A 20,286-nucleotide genomic window follows, 5' to 3' on the forward strand; every position below is an offset into this window, starting at 1 on the left:
CACATTTTTCTTTATTTTGGTAGTCATTTTCGTAAATTTCATCCTTATATGCTTAAGTGTTTCATTGCATGATTTTAATTGATTACATTGAGGACAATGCAATATTTAAGTGTGGGGGAAGGGATTTATATTTTTAGTCGTTTATCTTGAGTCATATATTGAAAAATACAAAAAAAAAAGTGAAAAATGTCAAAAATTTAAAAATTTTCGTTGCTTTTGTTTTTGTTTTGAGTCTTAGGATGCCTTTCAACTGTCTAGGATGATTCTATATCTCTGAAATCATGACTAAAAGAGGATCACAAAATTGAGATGACTTAAACATGGTATTCTTTGGTTAATTGAGATATATGAAAAATATGTGCCTTGTAGTGGATATGGATTTCGAAACTTTGGTACAGAATATGAGCATGTTAAGATGAGTTTTGATTCATAAAAGCCATGTGAGATATTTGAGCCATGTCCCTTTTCTTGGAGTGATAAAAGAAAAATATATTCTTAATTTCTTGGCGATATTTTGATGATCTCATTATTCTTTCATCTTGATTGACTGCTTGCCATAGATTAAGTTTGATGGACTAGAGAATGCTAGAATTCACTCTTGTGCTTGTTGAGACGTATGTCAATACATGGCCCTGATTCTGGAAGGGATAGAGGCACCCTAGGAATTACCACCATTGCCATATAAACTTGTGTCCCCATTTGTGCCCGTCGTGGGACTCCCCTAGATAAGCCCCTTTGAGCCTACATTAAGCCTTTTCGTTCATCACCCTAAAATCCTTAACCATGAAGCTTAGTATAGTAACAACCCTACCCTTTGTTCTAAGAACTTAGTGGAGCTATCTTTTGAGACATACTACATGGGTTTGGTGCTAAGGATGGAAATTGAGAAGAGGTTAAAGTTCAAGTGTGGGGGTAGACTTGTCCATAAAAGAAAAAAAATATATGAAAAAGCCGAGGAAAAGAAAGTGAAAAGAAAAAAAATGTGTACGGCTAGAAAACAAAAGAAAGAAATATTTATGGATTTTAGTCCCCCATACTTAGTGATTTTAGAGTCTGCTTTGAAATGAAGGCCCACTAAAGAAAAATTTGGCCTTTGTCCATTTCACTAGAGTTCACGGGAAGTTTACAATGAAGATTGGGCCCAACATGAAGACATTAGGCCCCTTTTATGTTACCTCTAGGGAAAGTGACGTTTTTGCAATGCCTTGGTGAATTTCTTGAGGTCTCTACATCTACATATGCTCTGCTAGGTTTTTAGGACACTTTGATAAATCCTTACCATTCATTTCTTTAAACCTTGAGCCCTAGCCCCATTACAACCTTTGAAAAGACCTTCTTGATCCTTAAGATGGGACAGCCCTTGATGTGGAGATGAGTTACAAGAGTTGAACCTATGGCTTGGGTCCATCTGTGCAAGTAGTTGGTATCCTTCATGAGATCTTTAAAGAAAATTATACATGTGCTTTCGTTTCTTACATTATGTGATATACTTGCTATCTTTCACATATACTTGAGTGTATAAGCTTTTAAGCATTGCCTTGAATTCTGAGAGAAGAAAGAGTGGATATACTTTGTGAGATTTGAATCAAACTTGTTTGAAACATGCTTAACAGAACCCATCACCATTGTTACAACCAAGTCCTACTTGTGTATATGTAACTTATGTGTTTTAATTAACTCTCGAATGCCTAAACATTTATTCTTGGTGAAGTGCTAATCTTGGTGTTGTGAAAGTAAGAGATTGCTGAGACAAAAAGTTGAAGGGCTATGGAGTCTTTGTATGTTTAGAGTCTTTAATTTCTGTTGAGTCTTAGTGTGATTTTGCTAAGGGACTAGCAAAAGCTAAGTGTGGGGGAATTTGATAGGAGCATTTTAATGCGGCGTTTTAACTGCATTTCCCTACATTTTCTGCGTTATTTCCTTAATAAAACTCTGTTTAGGAAAGTTTCCATTCTTTGATTGGGAAAGTTCCTATTTGTAGAAAGTTTCTATTTTTGTAGTTTCTATTTATCATTTTTAGTAAGTTTCCATTTTCGGTAGTTTCTATTTTCCATTTTTAGAAAGTTTTCCATTTTCAGTTTAGGAAAGTTGCCATTTTTCATTTTAGGAAAGTTTCTATTTTTCTTACTAGTTTCTATTTTCAGGACCTCCGAGCTAGAAAGTGGAAATGAACTCATAAATGGAAAGAGGAGCTTGCGAACTACAAGGGGAGCAAAGATGAAGAACAATGAGCCACAGAAATGAGCAGAAATGAAGAGAGGAAGCTTTCCTAGTCCAACCAGGAAATCCTACGAAATGGAGGAAGGCTTCCCTAGCAAGTTTCCAACGCAACCATGAAAAAGAAATGGAAAAATAATGTGTTTTGCGTTGGAAAATGAGAAGGCTTGAAGATGAAGCAACGAGGCCCAAGAACTCTTTGGATTTTCGGCAAATTGGATAATGGCCCATCAAAGCCCATGACACTAGGGTTTGTGACGCAAACCCTAGCCCTAAAGATATGTTTGCCGTGAAATTGCATGAGATAAACAAGGAGGTGGCGTCCAAAAAAATCAGAAAATAAAGAAGATTTTCTATGGAGATTTTCTAGGGCTATTTTTATGGAAATAAATCAAAAGATAAACCCTAGAAGACTCCTAGCCGTCCAAGCCAAGAGGAAAAGAAGGAATGAGCCGTGCAAAGTAAAGATAAACCCTAGAGAATTCGGCAAAGATATTATCTAGAGAGTTTTAAGGAAAGAAAATATGTGTGGAGACCAAGAAAAGCTCAAAAGAAGTCTAGATACATTCCTATATTCCCTAAAGAGTTTTGGCCGAAATAAAAGAGAAAAATCAGAATATTATCAAGGGAATTTCGGCAAGAATTATTTAGGGAATTAAATGGAATTTTGTGATTGGTTGCACCACCTCATAGGGCTTATGTGGCAAGCAAGCATTGGAGGAAATTATGTGGAGTTATATCATTGTGCCGTGAGATTACTAGGGTTACAAGGCTTGGAGAACAAAGGAAGCCGTCCCCTATATATTCATCTCTTCTTTCAACGTCAAGGAGTTCCAAGTTCCATTCTTTACGTTTACACTTTGAGAAAATAATTCAGAAAACTCTTTAGACTAGCCGTGCTCCTCTCCATCCTCTAGGGCAACCACGAAGTGCAAGCAAGGCCAAGGAAGAAGAAGACAAGCCGTGCACACCATCCACCCTCCACCTTGAAGATTGCTTTCGAAATTCAAGAGACCACATCATCACTTCATTCATCTCATCTTCATCACGGTGTAATCCGATTCTCCTTGTACCTTTGCTTTGTATTTTCGTTGGTTTTGCCTTAGTTGACACATATGTATGAACAAGTATTGTTTTCTGAAATTTTATGATGAATTGTTAATTTTCAGATTCATATATTGCGATTTATGGTTGCTTTTGTGTGAGTGTTTGATTAAATTTGCATGATAGAAATCTTTTGTATGATTATCTTGAATGGTTCGAAACATTTAGGGTTCTTATGTGATTGTTGCTACGAATTTGAGAACATGAATCAACTTTTTGGTTTTGTGTTCTTGAATCGATAAGTAGTAAAGGTTTTGTACAAAAACCGAATTTAATCAAAGAAGATTGCAATTAGGTGGACTTTTTCATACTAAGTTGCACATTTGAGTTGATAGCCTTTCTAGGTGTTTATTGCGTTAAACATGACATGATTGACTAGCTTTCTAGGGCTTGATTGCATGTTTGATAGAATTAATCTAGGTGCTTTCACTTAGGTTAATTAGCATTGAAAGTAAAATATGGGAAATTGTTTGCTTTTGAACGTTTCACATGATCAACTCCTCTTGCATGACTATGATGAACAATGATGAACTTGAATTAATTTTAATCATGAGTTTCGACTTTGATCTTTGTTCTTGCATTCCATTTGTATTTTTATGTTTTTGCATTTTAATTATTTAGGTAACTTAGATTTTATTTTCGGAAATTAAAACCAAAAACCAAAAACTCCCCCCTTTTCGTAAATATGTCTATATTTTGTAAATATTATACTTTGTTTTAATTTTAATTGTTTAATTGTTTGACAATGACAGGTGTACCCTCAATCCCCGGAATAGAACGATCCCTATTTATTACGTACTACTAATGACATTTCAGGGTTAAATTGGTCGCTTCCCAAGAGCGACATCATGCCCAAAAAAAATGATGCATGGTTCGACTAATTAAGGCAAAAATGAACCCTCTTCAAACCATGGTAAAGTAAATGCAGACATGCAGTCCAATACTCCGATGAATATGAACAATTAATATCACTATCTAACGAGCAGCTCCCATAATTAGCCTCCACCTACATTCGCTATAATATGTACGTGTGCCTGTATATATGTATGGGCACACACTCATACACAACTACAGAAGAGAGAAGCAAAATAGCTTAATATAAGCTTAGCTTGAAGAAGATGGCAAGGCTACTTTGGGTGGTGCAGAAGCCGGTATATTTTCTGGGGAGGCAATGGAACGGTGTCGACATAGCTAGTGTTTTCACCCTTACTGCTATACATCTCCTTGCTCTTCTGGCTCCATTTTACTTCACTTGGTCTGCATTTTGGTTGGCGGTAGTACTCTACTATGTCACCGGTGTGGGAATAACTCTATCTTTCCATAGAAATCTCGCCCACAAAAGCTTCAAGATTCCCAAATGGCTCGAATACTTCTTCGCCTATTGCGCCGTTCATTCACTTCAGGTTCAGCCATACCCTAAATTTCATTTTTTGTTTTAATTGTTATGTATTTCACATCGGAAAAGCTGAAGCTTTTTCTGTAATTTATAAAGTTATGGAGTTGGTTTTCGGTTTTATAGGGAAGTCCTCTTGAATGGGTTAGCTCGCACAGGAGTCACCACCAGTTTACAGACACCCCGAGCGACCCTCATACCCCTCTTAAGGGTTTTTGGTTTAGTCACATTGGTTGGATCTTTGATTTTCGCAAACGTTTTGGAAGTGTATGTATAAGTCTCCTGCATGTTCGATCTCCTCACTCACTGTTTCCAGTACAAATAAGAGTTGAGTGTTTTTTTTTTTTTTGGTTGAACTAAAACGTACTTAATATTCATTAACTTAAATTGTGCAGTATGATGGACGGCTATACAATGTTGGAGATTTGAAAAAACGAAGCTACTATAAGTTTCTTCACTACACGTACCCTTATCACTGTATTGCTTGTGGAGTTGTACTCTATCGGATAGGAGGAATGCCCTATTTAGTTTGGGCACTGGTAATAGAATTTCTCTTACCTTTTCTAATTTCTAAATGCATCGTCCTTTCTATTTAACCAATAGTTAACTATTGCTTATTTGCTTTTTGTTTTTATTTTAATTTTATAGGCTGTGAGAACAATATTTTTTCTCCATGTAACTTTTTCGATAAATTCGATTTGCCACATATGGGGAAACCAAGTATGGGATACTTGTGATTTGTCCAAAAACAATTGGTAATTAATAGTATTACATATTGTAGTTTTACTATGTGCATCATTCATGTTTATGTTTCTCAGTGATTTATATAATGAATTTTAATAAATTGTGTTGTTTAGGTTATTTGGATTGCTAGCTCATGGAGAAGGTTGGCACAATAACCACCATGCTTTTGAGTACTCAGCTCGACAAGGTTTTGAATGGTGGCAAATTGATATTACTTGGTATCTGATAAGGTTTCTTGAAATTGTTGGTTTGGCAACTGACGTTAAGCTCCCGACTGAGCTTCAGAAGAATCGAAAAGCTTTATCAAACAAAGTCAGTAGCATGGAACAAGAGGGAAGGTCAGATACAAAAGTGAAATGATTCAAAGGAAACCTAGTTGCTCAGATTTAGTATGATATAAGCATATGAGTACATGCATTGCTCTCTCTCTCTCTCTCTCTATATATATATATATATATATTGTATTACAAGATTGCTTTTGTTTCTCTGTGATCGATATGATTTTTAATATGGTTTAATCAATATATCTCCTTTTGATGAGTACTATATGTTAAGATGAATGGTGAGAAGGAGACTGAACATAAAGAGAAGGAGAAGGAGACTGTACCTAGTGGTAGCTCAAGTCCACGTATTGATGACTTCATCAACACCGTTGCAGCTTGCTCTTTCACACGGGATGCATGACTTGACTGTTGCATGTGCATTTGATCCTGACCGCTACATGATGTCCAAGTGTCATGATCTCCTTCACTGCTTTGAAGCTTCCAGAATAATTAGTTATAATTAGTTTGCTAATTACGTTTGTTAATTCTGTTTTACTTGAGTAGTATAAATAAGCTAGCGTCTGGTCCTTTTGGGTAGTTTTGAGATCATTTTTGTACAATTACTCATATATCAAATACCAGTTGCTTCTCTCAGTTCTCTCTTTTCAGAGCTTCGTCTTCTTCAGGTTAGGGTTTACTACTTTACCATTGTTGCTTTGCTTCATACTTATATGATGATGCAATGGATTTTAGCATGGTATCAGAGCCATGGTGGCCTGACCATTGCTCTTTCACTCTTCTTCCGCTGCGTTACTTCAATATCTTAGCCTCAGTTCTTTGATTTTGGTTTCAAATTGTACAATTACCAAATCAAACTCTATGATCTTTGAAATTACAGAGCAAATTCATCATCTACTTGCAAATCTGTACAATTACCAGTGATTTTCTTCAGATTTTTGTTTCAAATTGTTCAATTACCAAATCAAACTCTATGACCTGTGAAATTACGAAGCAAATTCATCATCTACTTGCAAATCTGTACAATTACCAGTGCTTTTTAGCAAATCTGTACAATTACCAGTGATTTTCACCTTTTTCTAGTAGATCTATATCTTCTCTCTTCAAGCTATTCAAAGTTCTTCACGATTCAAGCTCAATCTCAGATCTATGGCTTCATTCTCACAAACTTGCAATGTCGTCTCTGTGAGACTTGATGAAAGCAACTATCCTACCTGGCTGTTTCAAATGGAGCATCATTTGAGAGGTCACGGCCTCCTCAAGCTGGTGGATGGATCTCTTCCATGTCCTCCTCCATTCCTAGTGGCTGAGGATGGAACTCGTACTGTTAACACCTGTGCTCGAGAGAAGTGGCTTGAGCAGGACAGCTTACTGATCTCATTGATCACCAATACTCTTTCTCCTGAGGCACTTACACTTGTTATTGGCTGCTGCTCCTCGATGGAGGTATGGCTCACACTCAAGCAGAGGTATGCTACTGTTTCTGAGGCACATGTTATGCAATTAAAATCTACACTACAAAACATACAAAAAGGAAGTGATTCTATTGAGAAATACCTGCTGAGATTTAAAAGTGTAAGGAATCAACTAGCTGTCCTTGGTGTGAGAATGTCTGATCAAGATGTTAAGGTGCTTATACTAGCTGGATTGCCTAGTGAATATGGCCATACTAGGCAGATTATTAGAGGCAAAGCTCATGTTGATCTTGAAGAAGTCAGATCATTGTTGCTCTCTGCGGAAAGTGAATTTGAGTTAGAGCACAAGGCACTGCCACTATCACCTTTCACAGCTATGCATGCACAGAATGGTCTCACTGGTATGACTGGTCCTGGTATACACTCTGGAAGCTCCATTTTTAATACTAGTATTCCTTGGTCTGCAAATTGTGCTTCTTCAGCATCATGTGCACTATCTACTGGTCCTGCTGGCTTGATTATTAATTACAGTAATGCTGCTACTGTACCTACTATGAGTCACATGAACTACACTACACCTCAAGCATCAGCCAATTTTGTGAATCCATCTGGTGGAGGTACTACTATGAGTTTTGTGCATCCTTCTGCTAGTTCTAGCAGCAATACACCAGTTTTTCCATACATTACATCTGGATATACCTCTGGTTACATACCTTCATCCTTTGTGAGCAACACATCAGGCCTGAGCAAATTGTCAACTGGCACAACTCTGTCTCAATCACCTTACATGATGAATGGCTCTCCATCTACAATTGGATATGTTACACCACCATGTAACTCTACTGCAACCTCTGGTCTTATTGTTCAGACAAACAATGATGCTCAGTTTAGATATCTTTGTAGCAACCTAGTATACGTAGTGACCACATTTGTAAGCTGCATGAACCTTCATGTATCTTCCGTATCTAGATCCCCATAGAGATACGTAGTGACCACATTTGTAAGCTGCATGATTAGTTATTCGAAAACTACCAAACTGACAGGGTAGTGGAGCGCAATGACATCCATTACGAGAGAATATGTCTCATCGTAGTCGATTGGAGGGCGTTTTGTGAGAAGCCTTGCGCCATAAGGCGAGATTTCCATATCTTTTTCTCACTACGCTTTCTAACGAAGACCCATTAGTCAATAGGTTTTATGATAGGAGGTGTTGGCATCACCGGCTCAAAAACCTTCCTCTTCGTTAGAGAATCCATCTTAACCTGGATCGCATCTTTCCATTTATGCCAAATTTCTCTACGTTGGCATTCATTCATTAACGGAGCGTGGTTTGATATCATCGGACTCAATGAACTCATGCACAATGAAATGCGCAACTACATCATCAATTATGATGGAGTTTCTATCCCACATCTCATGTACACTAGTGTAATTTTCATAGAGCTCTATATTCTCAGGAATATGATTTGACGTTGAGGCGTCCCCCAACGATAACCATAACCTGGAAGATACTCATGAGACGGATTTTGAGTCTTGATGATCAAAGGATTGAAATGTGCCAAAGTATCCTTCGAACGCACGGGCCTTCCACGCATCCTAGCTGGGGCCATGGCCTGTAATGCCAGAGTGCCACATTCTTTAGCGTTGGCGCCATGCCTACCTTCGTGTGGCTCTACATCCTATCGTAGGGACATACTTCCTTGCAAGCATATTTGCAGCAAATGTGTGATATCGTCACTTTAGTAGGGATCGAGATGAGACATAGTGGGGACAGACTACGACAATTTCTGTCGTTCCTGCTGAACATCCGTGTTCTTATCTCACCCTAACGACGGGAAGACTATCTCATCAAAGTGACATCCGCGAATCTAGCTGTAAGGAGATCACCTTGCAAGGGCATGAAGTGGCAGACGATTGTTGGAGTCTCAAATCCAACTGAGTTGCCCATTCGTCTGTAAGGACCCATCATAGAGCACTGTGGCGGCGCAATTGGCACATAAATGGCTCACTCAAATGTGCGCAAGTACAAAATACTTGTACCCAGTCACTAGCTGTAATGCAGAGATACATTGAGTGGCGATAGGTCGTAGATGAATTAGCATAGCTACATGCGATATTGCATCACCCCAAGAGGATATAAGGAGATTGGTGCGCATTACCAATGTCCGGACTACCATTGTAGTCATTTTCGCTAGACCATTTGGGTGTGTCCATGAGAATATGATGTCCAACATCAATCCCATTGCAATATCCATCGAAAGTCTTCGATGTATACTCTCTAGCGTCGTCAAGTCCAATTGACGGAATAGGATGATCCGAGGAGTGAGCCCGTTGTCATATGATCTTTGCTAGGAGTGTAGCATAAATAGCATTACAAGTGGACAATGGCACAACACGTGACCAGCGTGTTTGCGTGTCAACCAACTTCATGAGATATTTAAACGTCCGCAAGTTGATTGAACTAGTCCACAGAATCCCTACGGATTCTATGTAAGAACATAATGAGTATTTTCATATCCTTTGCATAGGACGGTCTCAGTTCTAATTTCCCTAAGGAACAAGCTTTGTAAAACGAGCGAGAGGCTTTAGAAGCAACCAATGAGGATTTTGGTTGGGCCTGAGCGTCTGGAACGCTATTTGAAGCAAAGTTGGTGATTGTAGCATCACTTAGGGCGCCATCACCATGATGGGCGCCATCCATGGCGTCATGGATAAGGACTGTGCCAGCCGTAGGCTGGTGGTGGACGGCGGCAGCTTAGGAGGCAGCGGCAGCAGTCTCACTTAGTCCAGGAATCAACCTTTGATTCATGCTTTGTTTTGCTCGAAAGAAAGGATGTCCGTGTGAAGTCTTTAGTAGACGGATCATCATATCATGACTAGGATGACCTATCCTGTCGTGATAAAGCCAATATGTGTCTGAATCCAAAAGATCTTCTCTTATAGCTTCATTGGATTTAATATCTCAAATAGTGACATAGAGTCCACTAGAGAAACACATAAACTTCTCTAAGATGCGCCTTTGTTCGCAATCGTTAGAGGTATTGCAAAGGAACTCATTTCCGTTCTCTACATGCGTTTTCACATGGAATTCGTTGGTTATTCATAGGTGCGATTTGCCCTAGGAGCGTAGAGATTTTCTGTGACAGTTATCAAGGTGCCATTTTGGCAAAGAGAACTTGGGCTATTCCACGTCCTTGAATTAATACTGATGGCCCAGCCATCGTAGTCACAAAGTCATATGCTCAGAATCAAAATAGAGTCATAATGAAAAGAACTCAAAATTTTATTCATAAGCCAACGGAGTTACATCATTGTCTCTTAACCATTAGGACAATCTAACCCAAATGCTAGCTAATGCAAAATGGCATTTACGACAAAGTAGATGACAATTGCCTATTACATCTCTTGGAAAAATAAAGACTTAAACAGAATTGGCGATCTATTGATCCCAGCCAGATTTGTAGTCTTCAACCCTTCACTCTAGATCATCTCCTTGATCTTCTTGTTCCACATAGTGAGCTTCTCTTGCTTCACAATATGCTTTGTAGGCGGTGATAATTTCTTCACGAGCTCTACAAATGTGTGCCCAATGATCAGACACTCCACATCGAGAACATACATCTCTTTGCTCAAACTCCATTGATTGAGGCGCTTTGAAAGCGTCATTCAGATGGCCCTTAGTGTTGGTGGCGCCACCAACATGGCCAGAGGCGTTGCCTCCCTCTCTCTTTCCACGTTGACCTCTTCGGTTCCGTGTTTGCCTATTTTGGCGGTTACCTTCCCAAGTAGAGCGATTATATGGACTAGAACGTCTAGAAGTATCCCTAAGATTAGGGTTTCGCTCTTGGCGCATTCTCGTAGGGGCGTGACTATAATTGGATTCTGGAATATGCTATATTTCTACGGATCTCGAATTATAGTTCTTCACAAGGATGTTGTCATGCTTTTTAGCGACATTCATAGCTCCAATGAGCTCATGAAACCTTGTGATCCGTCCTGCAGTAATATCAATTCGATAGTTATTAGCAACCATCAATGCAGAGACGGGGAAGTTAGAGAGAGTCTTCTCAATAAACATCGCATTTGTGATCTCTTTATCACAGAATTCCATTAAGGATTTAATAAGTGCTTCCGAGTTGTAGTCAAGAACTGACTTGAAATCACAGAAGCGGAGGCTATGCCATCTCACTTCTAGGTCAGGAAGCAGGGAGTTATGGACGTTGCCAAATCTTTCTTCGAGTGAGACCCAGAGCCTTCTGGGGTCTTCTTCATTCATACACTCGTACTTGAGCGAATCATCCATATGACGAGTCATTAGGATAGTGGCTTTCGCCTTATTTGTCTATAAGGCTGCTCTATTTGCTTCCAAAGCTTGAGCTTGGTCAATAGTTAGCACGTCCTGGCTAGGCTCGAGAATCATATCCAAGATTCCATCAGCCTTGAGATGCTGGCGGACATCACGAACCCACCTATGATATCTAGAGCCAGTTGTTCCCAATGGAGCAAAGTCCAATTTATTTAGGTTACTCATCCTGAAAGAGAACAAGAAAAAGGGTTAGTTTCGGAGCGGAAAAAGCTACCACGAAAACATATAAAATTTCTGAGCATAGCCGCTTCCAAGAAATTTGGAATTTTTTAGCGTAATCGCTTCCAAGAAATTCAATTCCAAGAGGTATTGGACTGGATTGAAACAATGACATAAGTGGTCAATCATAAATTCTCTATAAACTCTAAGTTTGGAGATCTCAACAAGCTCCAAGCTTGGAGTGAGCACGAACCCCCACAGTTCGGCTTAATTAGGTCTCCCCTACCTCTTAGGATTGCAGACGAGCTTCAGTCCTAGGCGAGCATTCTAGGGAGATGGCGGTCGCGGGGTCACAGTAGTCATGCAGTCGAGGGCGAGTCGCAGGAATGAGGAGTCGCGGGGGTAGCGGGACTGCTGAGTCGCAAGTGTGTGGAGTTGCGGAGGTCGATAGGGTCGCTGGCGTGCGATATTGCGGTGTCATGGTCTCGAGGTCGCGGGGTAGCAAGTTCGCGAAGTCACGAGGCCTTGGGTTCCCGAAGTCGAGGTGCTGTGAGGATGCCGCGAGGCCGCGAGGATGCTGCGGATATGCCGCGAGGCTGCGGGGATGCCTGATGTTGCGAGGACGCTGCGGGGATGCCGCGATGTTGTGAGGACACTGCGGGGATGCCGCGAAGACTGTTGCAGGGCAGCTGCAAGGTCGCCGCGGGGCAGCAGATGCAAGGCGTGCTCGCGGGGTCTATTTGTCACGGGGTCGCGTGGTCAAAGTGTCGCTGGGTCGTGAACGTGAGAGCAGGCGAGACTTCGCGGGCACTGCAGGGGCAGTGAGGCTAACCAGGTAGCGTTAGCATTGAGTTGCGATGCAGGGTTTTGAAAGCTACGATTTTTAAGGTTTCAGGGTTAGGGTTTCGTCCTGATAACGTGTTTTAGGGAAACGGTAATTGAGAGAGAATTGTTGTGTATATCCTTTCATTGATAATAGGGGTCTCTTTATATAGAGGATTACAATGCATAGTATCCGAATCATACAAGGAAAGTAATCGTACATTGAATAGAAATCTAGCTCCTTCTAATGTAACCCTATTACCACTAGGTCAAGTAACCTAGAGTTTGGGTCAAACACAAATTAGGGTTTACTTGAACAGGTTTCTTGTTTTTTGTTTTTTTTGTTTTCTTGTAACAGAAACACTACATCTTTTGGTTTTCCATTCTAACCCACTTTCAGTTTCTTCCGGGCTTCAGGCTCTTCTTCCTATTCTCTGTTTCTCTTCCAAAGCTTGAAAATTTGAGGAGCCCCCCCCCATCACTGTTGTCTTTCGCAACCACGGTACACTCACTACTTCATTTCATCCTTCCTTTTCACAAAACAAATGCTTGTGCTTCTTGATCTCCTTCGCGCTTTACTGCTTTCTTTCACCCAAATTGATTTCTACGCGTCTTTCATTCTCGTTCAATCTATCGAATTGCTACCTTCTACATTCTTTGTTCTTGATTTCTACGAGTAGAAATATTGGTGTTGCTGCAGGCACAAATGTGTGTATCTTCTATTATGTCAACTTTGAGGTGAACATTTGTTGTGTATTCGATTGCCAATGTACATTTTAGATGAGTCTTGCCGAGTCTCCACTACACTCTTCTAGCAGTGATGACTTCCGGGTTGCTTGAGAGAGAACTAGACTCCGGTTCTTCCGAGCCATTACCAGAGGAAGAAGATGAAGAAGATAAAGAAGCTGATGATGTTGAAAGTGAGAGCAGGTGTGGACATTTTCTTTGTTTCATGTTTTTAATCCAGTATGAGTTTCTATTAGATACTACAGTTTTCGTAGAACTATAAGTCAAAGTTCTATTTGAAGCGATTTAGATACGATTTGTGACTTGCATTGCAGGATAAAAAGGCGTAGGGGAGATAATCTGGAAAGCGTAGAGGAAACTAATGGGTCGACCTTACAAGTACTTTCAGAACAAAACTCAGGTAACATTTTGATATCTTTTGGATTCTGTTGGGTTTTGTTTTTATAACCCCAAACAGTGGAAGAGGACTTCTTGATACTGTACAAAGTGTTCTGAACTGTCTTAGATGACGCATAATTGTTTGCTACATACAACCGAAAACCAACTTGGTTACTCAGGGAGCTTTTGTTCAAAGGCTTACTACAGTGCTCTTATTCTCTCATTTTTGTTATGTTTATCTACCTATTGGTCTGTTTTCATGTCTATTAAAAATTGGTGAAAGCTAAAAATTTAAGTGCAGTTATTGTGGGCTATATATATACAGATGTATAAAAGATGTTCAGATATGAATCAAATTTGTTGCTTGATGAACTGCTTTGCTGTTGGCCTTGTTTGTTTTGATGAAAAACGTTGTTTGGCGGATTTTTAAATTTACACTTTAGAACATATATTTTTTACTATGCTTCAGTTATGGTGATGAAAAAGTTTTATGGTATTTCATAACAAAGCCAGAAAAAACAAAGGAAATGCTCATTTTCTTGCAAAACTTTTCTGAAGGAAACGTCTTTCCTGTTTAAGAAGACATAAAAAAGTATTTTCAATTGGGAAACCTTTCCACTAGTAATTTTTTTTTTCTCCCTAAGAGACAAGCAGATTATTTGGGAAAAACATGGCTTGAAACCATCCAACAGTGAATGTACCGTGTATTCAAGTTTTAGTGTGGAATTCAACCCCCACAAAAATGAGTGTGTTTGCTTGTGTGTGTGTGTGTGTGTGCTTGAGAAAGCTATATACATATCTAATAACCATCAAGTTTTGATTGCTTTGGACACAGGATAGTATAAGTAATAAACATCCAAATTTTAATTGCTTTGATCACAGGATATTATTTCAAATATGATTTTTTTTCTCTATCTCAAAGAATATAGTTACTCTTGTCCTATTTTTGAACTTTTCTTGCAATTATGTGCAGAAGCATCTGCAACGGAGGATATGTGTGCACATCCTGGGTCATTTGGAGAACTGTGTTTTGTTTGTGGCCAGAGGTTGATTGAGCAGTCTGGTGTGACATTTGGGTACATACTCAAGAGAGGGAAGATTAACAGGCAGAAATTTGTGGACGACTACAAGACTCTGGTGACGTAAGATCCACCATATGATGCTATTATGACATCTGTTGTTTTCCCAATTCAACTGGTTTGGGCTTCAAAGTGGAATAAAAGAGCTTTTATTAGTCGTAAGAAAGCTAAACTAGACCATGAGAACATATGCATGGCTGTAAATTCAAGAAATCATCTGTGCTGATTATGCCTTTGTTATTCACACAAAAAATTCCCCATGTCAGGGAATACTGCAGAAATTTACAGAGAGGTATGATTTGTCTCTGAGTTTGAAATCTCTCCCCCACCACCCCATCAAATGTGATCATCATTCTTTCTCTATAAAATACAGTAGTTAAGGGCTTGGGAGAGACTTTGGTGGGTGCATATCCTGGACGAGCCATGAGCTTCATAACCCAGAAAGCCAATCTAAACTCTCCTATCGTAAGGAAACTTTTAATATATCAAATGACAATATTTGCTTCATTCACAAATCGACATCTCAAGCATGATTATGGCTTTCAGGTTAATTGTTATCCAAGCAAGCCAATATGGCTGTATAGCAAGCAGTCTGTCACATTCAGAGCAGACTCGAATGCTGAGGTTCTGGAAGGATATGCAGGTGCAGGGCTTCATGACAGGTTTGTCCTAAACTTAAATTTTAAATATGAATTAAGTAAAGAATGAAGAACTGTCATCTTTTCACTCTTGGACTGGAGGAGTCAGCTTCAGAAAGTTTATGTACTTTTTAGATACATTTGGACGGTTTGTAAGGCAAGAAAAACCTAGGATATCTCACAATTAATTGGCATGATGCTGCGGCCAAACGTTAAAACCATCCAGTCATTGAAATAGCCAGTCAGTCATTGGTTAACATTTCGTTGCCATCGATCAGAGTTAGTGAAGTTCAAGTAGATTTATTTTGTTTGGCCTCGACAGTCAACTCTCCACAATCACTTGGTATAGGTGCAAAGAGGCAATTGACCATTTCAGTTTCTGCATTCTTAGTAAAAGGGCATTTATTGGAAATGGAAGAATGCATGTGTTCAAAGTATTCTTTTGTCTTGCCTTTTTTAATGGTTGTCATAATTTCGCAGTGTAATTATGGATAAAGAGGAGAAGATTGTGTGGGATTACTCAAGCGATCGGATGATCTTTGATAGGGGCTTCCAAGTCTCACTCTTCTCAAGAATTGCAGACGTGGGGAAGATATTAGAAGGCCTTTATGGTTGTCCTCAGGACATTGAAGGTGTGGTAAAAGATGGATTGATATACGTAGTTCAGTCAAGGCCACAAATCTAGCCTTCAGCGACCGCAGGTTACTATTTATGCTGAAACTAATTGATTTTCAAGGTAAGCGTATGAATGTTCAGTTACTTTTGTTTAAGCATATGCCTAATAAATATTTGCATGAATTAATATAGGTACAGAATATTCCTTCAGAACTTTTTCCTTTATTCTTATTTTTTTGGAATGGTAAGTTTGAATTTTATATCTCTTCCAACATTTTGAACAGCATATATTACTCTACTAGCTTGTTTCTTCAACAATTAACATTTAGTAACCAGCTTGTGGTTGCCTGGTGATATATCTGGGTCGCTTACAGTTGCACCATCATATGGGCAAACATTAGTGTTGATAATATGAATTCGATGTTGGAAAATAGAGACCTATTTTAAGGGATTCCAAGGTAAGGGTTAACTTCGTCCATTGTCAATTAGTTTTGGTTATGAAGCCAACATCTATTTCGAATTTTCACTACTTTATAATTTGTCTTTTGCATTATTGGTTCCCAAGAATCAACCTTCCTGGAATTGAGTCAACTTGCTCGGTTGTTGGGTCAAGTTGCTTTGAGTCAACCTTCCTGGAATTGTGAACATGACCATAATCAAAGTAGGTGAAGATTCATTTTGTTGGCCTCTCGACACAATAAACACTACAGTCACATGGTATAACTGTATAGGTGCGAAGAGTCAATTTGACCATTTGAGTTTCTGCATTCATAGTGAAAAGGCATTTATTTGAAATGTAAGAATAAATGCAAAGCAGTGTTTTGTCTTGCCCTGTTTCCCAAAGAGAGCAATTTAATGTGTATTTTAACTTTGCAGTGTAATCGTGGATAAAGAGGAGAATATTGTGTTGGACTACTTGAGTGATCGGATGATCATTGATGGAGCCTTCCAAGTCTCACTCTTGTCAAGAATTGCACAAGGCATTTGCGGTTGTTCTAAGGACATTGAATGTGTGGTAAAAGATGAACTGATATATGCAGTTCAGTCGAGGCCACAAATCTAGCCTTAGCAACCACATCTTGTGTTGTATTTGTTATGGGCATGTTCTTGTCAGAATGATAGGTATGAAAAGAAAAATAGAGATTTTTTTTAATTTTTTTTTTTTGTCACAGAATCAATTTAGGCTAAAGGTTTGTTGTAACAAAAGAAAAAGGCTGGTAAAAAAAAAAAAGGCGGGTCAACTGAAGTCCTACATGAGTTTATTCATGGGAATTACCTGGAAAAGAAAAGATTCCACCTCACTCTCTAGATGATGGAGTGAGCATTGGATTTTATTCATTTCTTATTAGCAATTACTTAAGGTAGAACGGGTTCTTGAGCTTCAGAGGGAGAAGCAAATCAGAAATGGCTTCATCCTCCTCCTTCACAGAAAGGTACGACGTGTTCTTGAGCTTCAGAGGCGAAGACACACAACTACTTCACGAGCCACTTCTGCAGTAAATTAGTTGCGTCTGGAATCCATACCTTCATCGACAACAAACTAAGGAGAGGGAAAGATATATCACTGTCATTGATCAGGGCAATCAAAGGGTCTAGGATCTCTCTCATAGTCTTCTCAGCGAACTATGCAAGTTCAAGATGGTGTCTTGATGAGCTGGTAAAGATCATGGAGTGTAGAAAAACATTGGGGCAGGCTGTTTTTCCAATATTCTATCATGTTGATCCATCAGATGTCAGACATCAGATGTGTAGTACTTTTGCGGAGGCATTTGTAATTTATAAAGCTGCAAATGGATATCAGAGAATGTATCCAGGTGGATAGCTGCAAATTTGTCTGGCTTCCATCTTCGTACTACTGCTAATAGGTAATCACTTGCCCTTTTTTTACAGCTAGCTGTTAAATTTAATTTCCTTTTTCTTTTTGGTCCATTTTGTTAGCATCTGTACAGCTTCACCCTTTATTTAAATTTTATTTCCTCTGGCAATCTGTAGTCACTATCAATAAGATATTAACTCAATTCAGCATTGTAGTTGCGCACTGAGTCTTATAATTAGTTCTATTTCTGGATTTAATCGACAGGAATGAGGGAAAGTTTCTCCATGACATTTTTGACCTGATTAGTAGACAGCTGAGACCCACACATACTTACATGTGGCCAACGACCCAGTTGGAAATAGATTTTGGCGTTGAAGAGATTAGTAAATCATTATGTGTTGGAGTAGATGATGATGTTCACATGGTTGGAATTTGGGGTATGGGTGGAATGGGCAAAACATATGTTGCCAAAGCCATCTGCAACAAATTTTATCGTAGTTTTGAAGGTTCAAGTTTTCTTTGCAAGAAAGACTTCTTTCTGATATCTTAAGATCAACCAAAATAGAAGTAGGTGATGCTGCCTGGAGGGATCATTGTGATACAAGAAAGACTTGGAAAGAAAAATGACCAGTTCCTTGTTGATGATGTAGATGATGTGGAGCAATTAAATGAATTAGCCATAAGGCGTGATTCATTTGGTCCATGAAGTAGAATTATAATAACTACAAGAGATCAACATTTGCTGGAGGAATGAATAAAGAAGAAGCTCTTGAGCGCTTTAGTCGGCATGCATTTCAAAATAATTGTCCTGAGGCAGAATTTTTGGAACTCTCAAGAAGTGTGGTTACCTACTTTGGAGGTTTACCACTGGCTCTTGAAATTTTAGGGTCTTTTCCCTTTGGAAGGAAGGACATAAGAGATTGGAAAAACACATGGAAGAAATTGCAAAAAATATTCAGAAAAAGCTCAGAATAAGTTCTGATGCAATTGGTGAGAACCAGAAGAACTTATTCCTCTATGTATCTTGTTTCTTCATTGGAATGGACAAAAACTATGTCATAAAAATACTCGAGGGCTGTGGTCTTTCTGCAATATGTTGAAGGAATATCGATTTAGTGTGCCTTATCAAACTAGGAGTAGCAATAGGAGAGAAGGTTCTAGATTTCCCAATCCTACACGGATTGGTATTCCTTGTAACATTAGAACTAGCACTTTGTAATCCCTATATATAGGGCTCCTATTCTCAATAATAAGACACAATTCTCTCATCAATTCTCTCAATACACATATCCTTAAACACGTTATCAGCACGACTCTAACCACAAAACAGAAAACCAAAACTCATTCACAAAGCAGCCCCTAGCCCGAGCTAGCTGAGCCTTGGCTGCAGCCCGAGCGCCCGTACGTTTGCAACCTTGCACAGAAACCCCTGCTGCCCCCTCCCTGCAGCCCTGCGTTCCATCCTGCTGCCACCGAAGCATCCCTGCTGCGCAAACAAGCCAACGCACACCCACTGCATCTTTTTCCCGTTCCTGTGCACATCCGTCTTCTTGCAAGCCTCGAAACGTCTAGTTCGGAAGCTCAGATCGAAAAACTTTCTTCATCAAAGTTGTTCGTATCTGTCTCTTCCATCTAACCTCCGAATTTCAGCCTTATCGGAGTTATATTGAGATCTGTACACCAATCAAGGTACAAGCTGTTCAGAACAGAATCTGCTCCGAATTTTCACCAAGTAAGTATTCAAAAGAGTAAGTTTTGAAGTTCCTATAATCCGGAATTTATATTTCTTCTTCTTTTCTCGGGGACTTGAAAACCTCCCTTCTTCTACATCCCACCTTTCTTATAACGTGGGTTCGATCATTGAAAAGCGGAATCGTGGGGATTCACGCAATTAACGAACTAAGAGCGTTCGTAAGACTTCGGACTAAGAGCGTCCGTAAGCATCGATTAACGACCATATAAACATCATTGTTTCGGTCTAATCCAATTATTCTTGGAAATCGATTTCTTGGTAGCGTAGCTCGGAAATCTTATTATTTAATTGTCGTGGAAGCATTGGCTCTGAAACTAACTTGTCCCTGTTTCATCTCTCGGGATGTCAAACACGAACAAACTCGATTTTGTTCCATTGGATTATGCAGGCAAAGGATATTTATACTGGGCCATTGACATTGCGACCCATCTTACTGCCCAAGATTTATTGCATACAATCCAAGAGCTTTGTCCTATAGAAACAGCTCCAGACCCTCAAACTGAGAAAGATAATTCCAAGGCACTTGCCTTTATGAAACGTCACATGGATAGTGACCTCCAGTTTGAGTTCATAAATAAGGATAGCGCTATAAAGCTTTGGCAAGCGCTTCGCGAACGATATGGCAATATTCGTGACTCCATCCTTCCGAATACAGAAGCAGAATGGAATGATCTTCGCTTCTCTGAATTTGACACTGTCATGCAATTTTATTCGGAAGCTCTCAGCATCAAAGCAATGATGCGTCTCTGTGGAAAAACA

At 39.3% G+C, this 20,286-nt stretch overlaps 2 protein-coding genes across 15 annotated transcripts in view; both read left to right on the top strand.

The window, feature by feature from the left end:
* LOC112176908 (alpha-glucan water dikinase 2) overlaps positions 1-20,286 on the top strand; it is a 94,255-nt gene that overhangs the window by 64,419 nt on the left and 9,550 nt on the right. Inside the window, exons 1-9 of one of the 14 annotated variants that reach the window (XR_005803217.1) lie at positions 12,729-13,431; positions 13,563-13,648; positions 14,600-14,768; positions 14,972-14,997; positions 15,079-15,170; positions 15,252-15,367; positions 15,824-16,202; positions 16,333-16,416; positions 16,835-17,189. Coding sequence is in view for 4 of the 14 variants with exons in the window: in XM_040510711.1 (XP_040366645.1) it covers positions 13,322-13,431; positions 13,563-13,648; positions 14,600-14,768; positions 14,972-14,997; positions 15,079-15,170; positions 15,252-15,367; positions 15,824-16,028 (804 nt within the window). In the remaining 10 variants the exon portion in view is untranslated. Of the gene's footprint in view, positions 1-6,348; positions 6,408-12,728; positions 13,432-13,562; positions 13,649-14,599; positions 14,769-14,971; positions 14,998-15,078; positions 15,171-15,251; positions 15,368-15,823; positions 17,824-18,038; positions 18,691-20,286 lie in introns of those variants that run through there. The other 13 variants (XR_005803218.1, XM_040510713.1, XR_005803223.1 and 10 more) reach the window with 13 other exon arrangements.
* Positions 4,398-5,883, top strand: LOC112176907 (palmitoyl-monogalactosyldiacylglycerol delta-7 desaturase, chloroplastic). Its single transcript, XM_024315042.2, has 5 exons — positions 4,398-4,724; positions 4,841-4,981; positions 5,110-5,253; positions 5,363-5,469; positions 5,572-5,883. The coding sequence occupies exons 1-5, from the start codon at positions 4,440-4,442 to the stop codon at positions 5,816-5,818; spliced, it is 924 nt and encodes a 307-aa protein (XP_024170810.1). The 5' UTR covers positions 4,398-4,439; the 3' UTR covers positions 5,819-5,883.

Source organism: Rosa chinensis, chromosome 7 (assembly GCF_002994745.2).
Source record: "Rosa chinensis cultivar Old Blush chromosome 7, RchiOBHm-V2, whole genome shotgun sequence".
NCBI classification, from domain to species: domain Eukaryota; kingdom Viridiplantae; phylum Streptophyta; class Magnoliopsida; order Rosales; family Rosaceae; genus Rosa; species Rosa chinensis.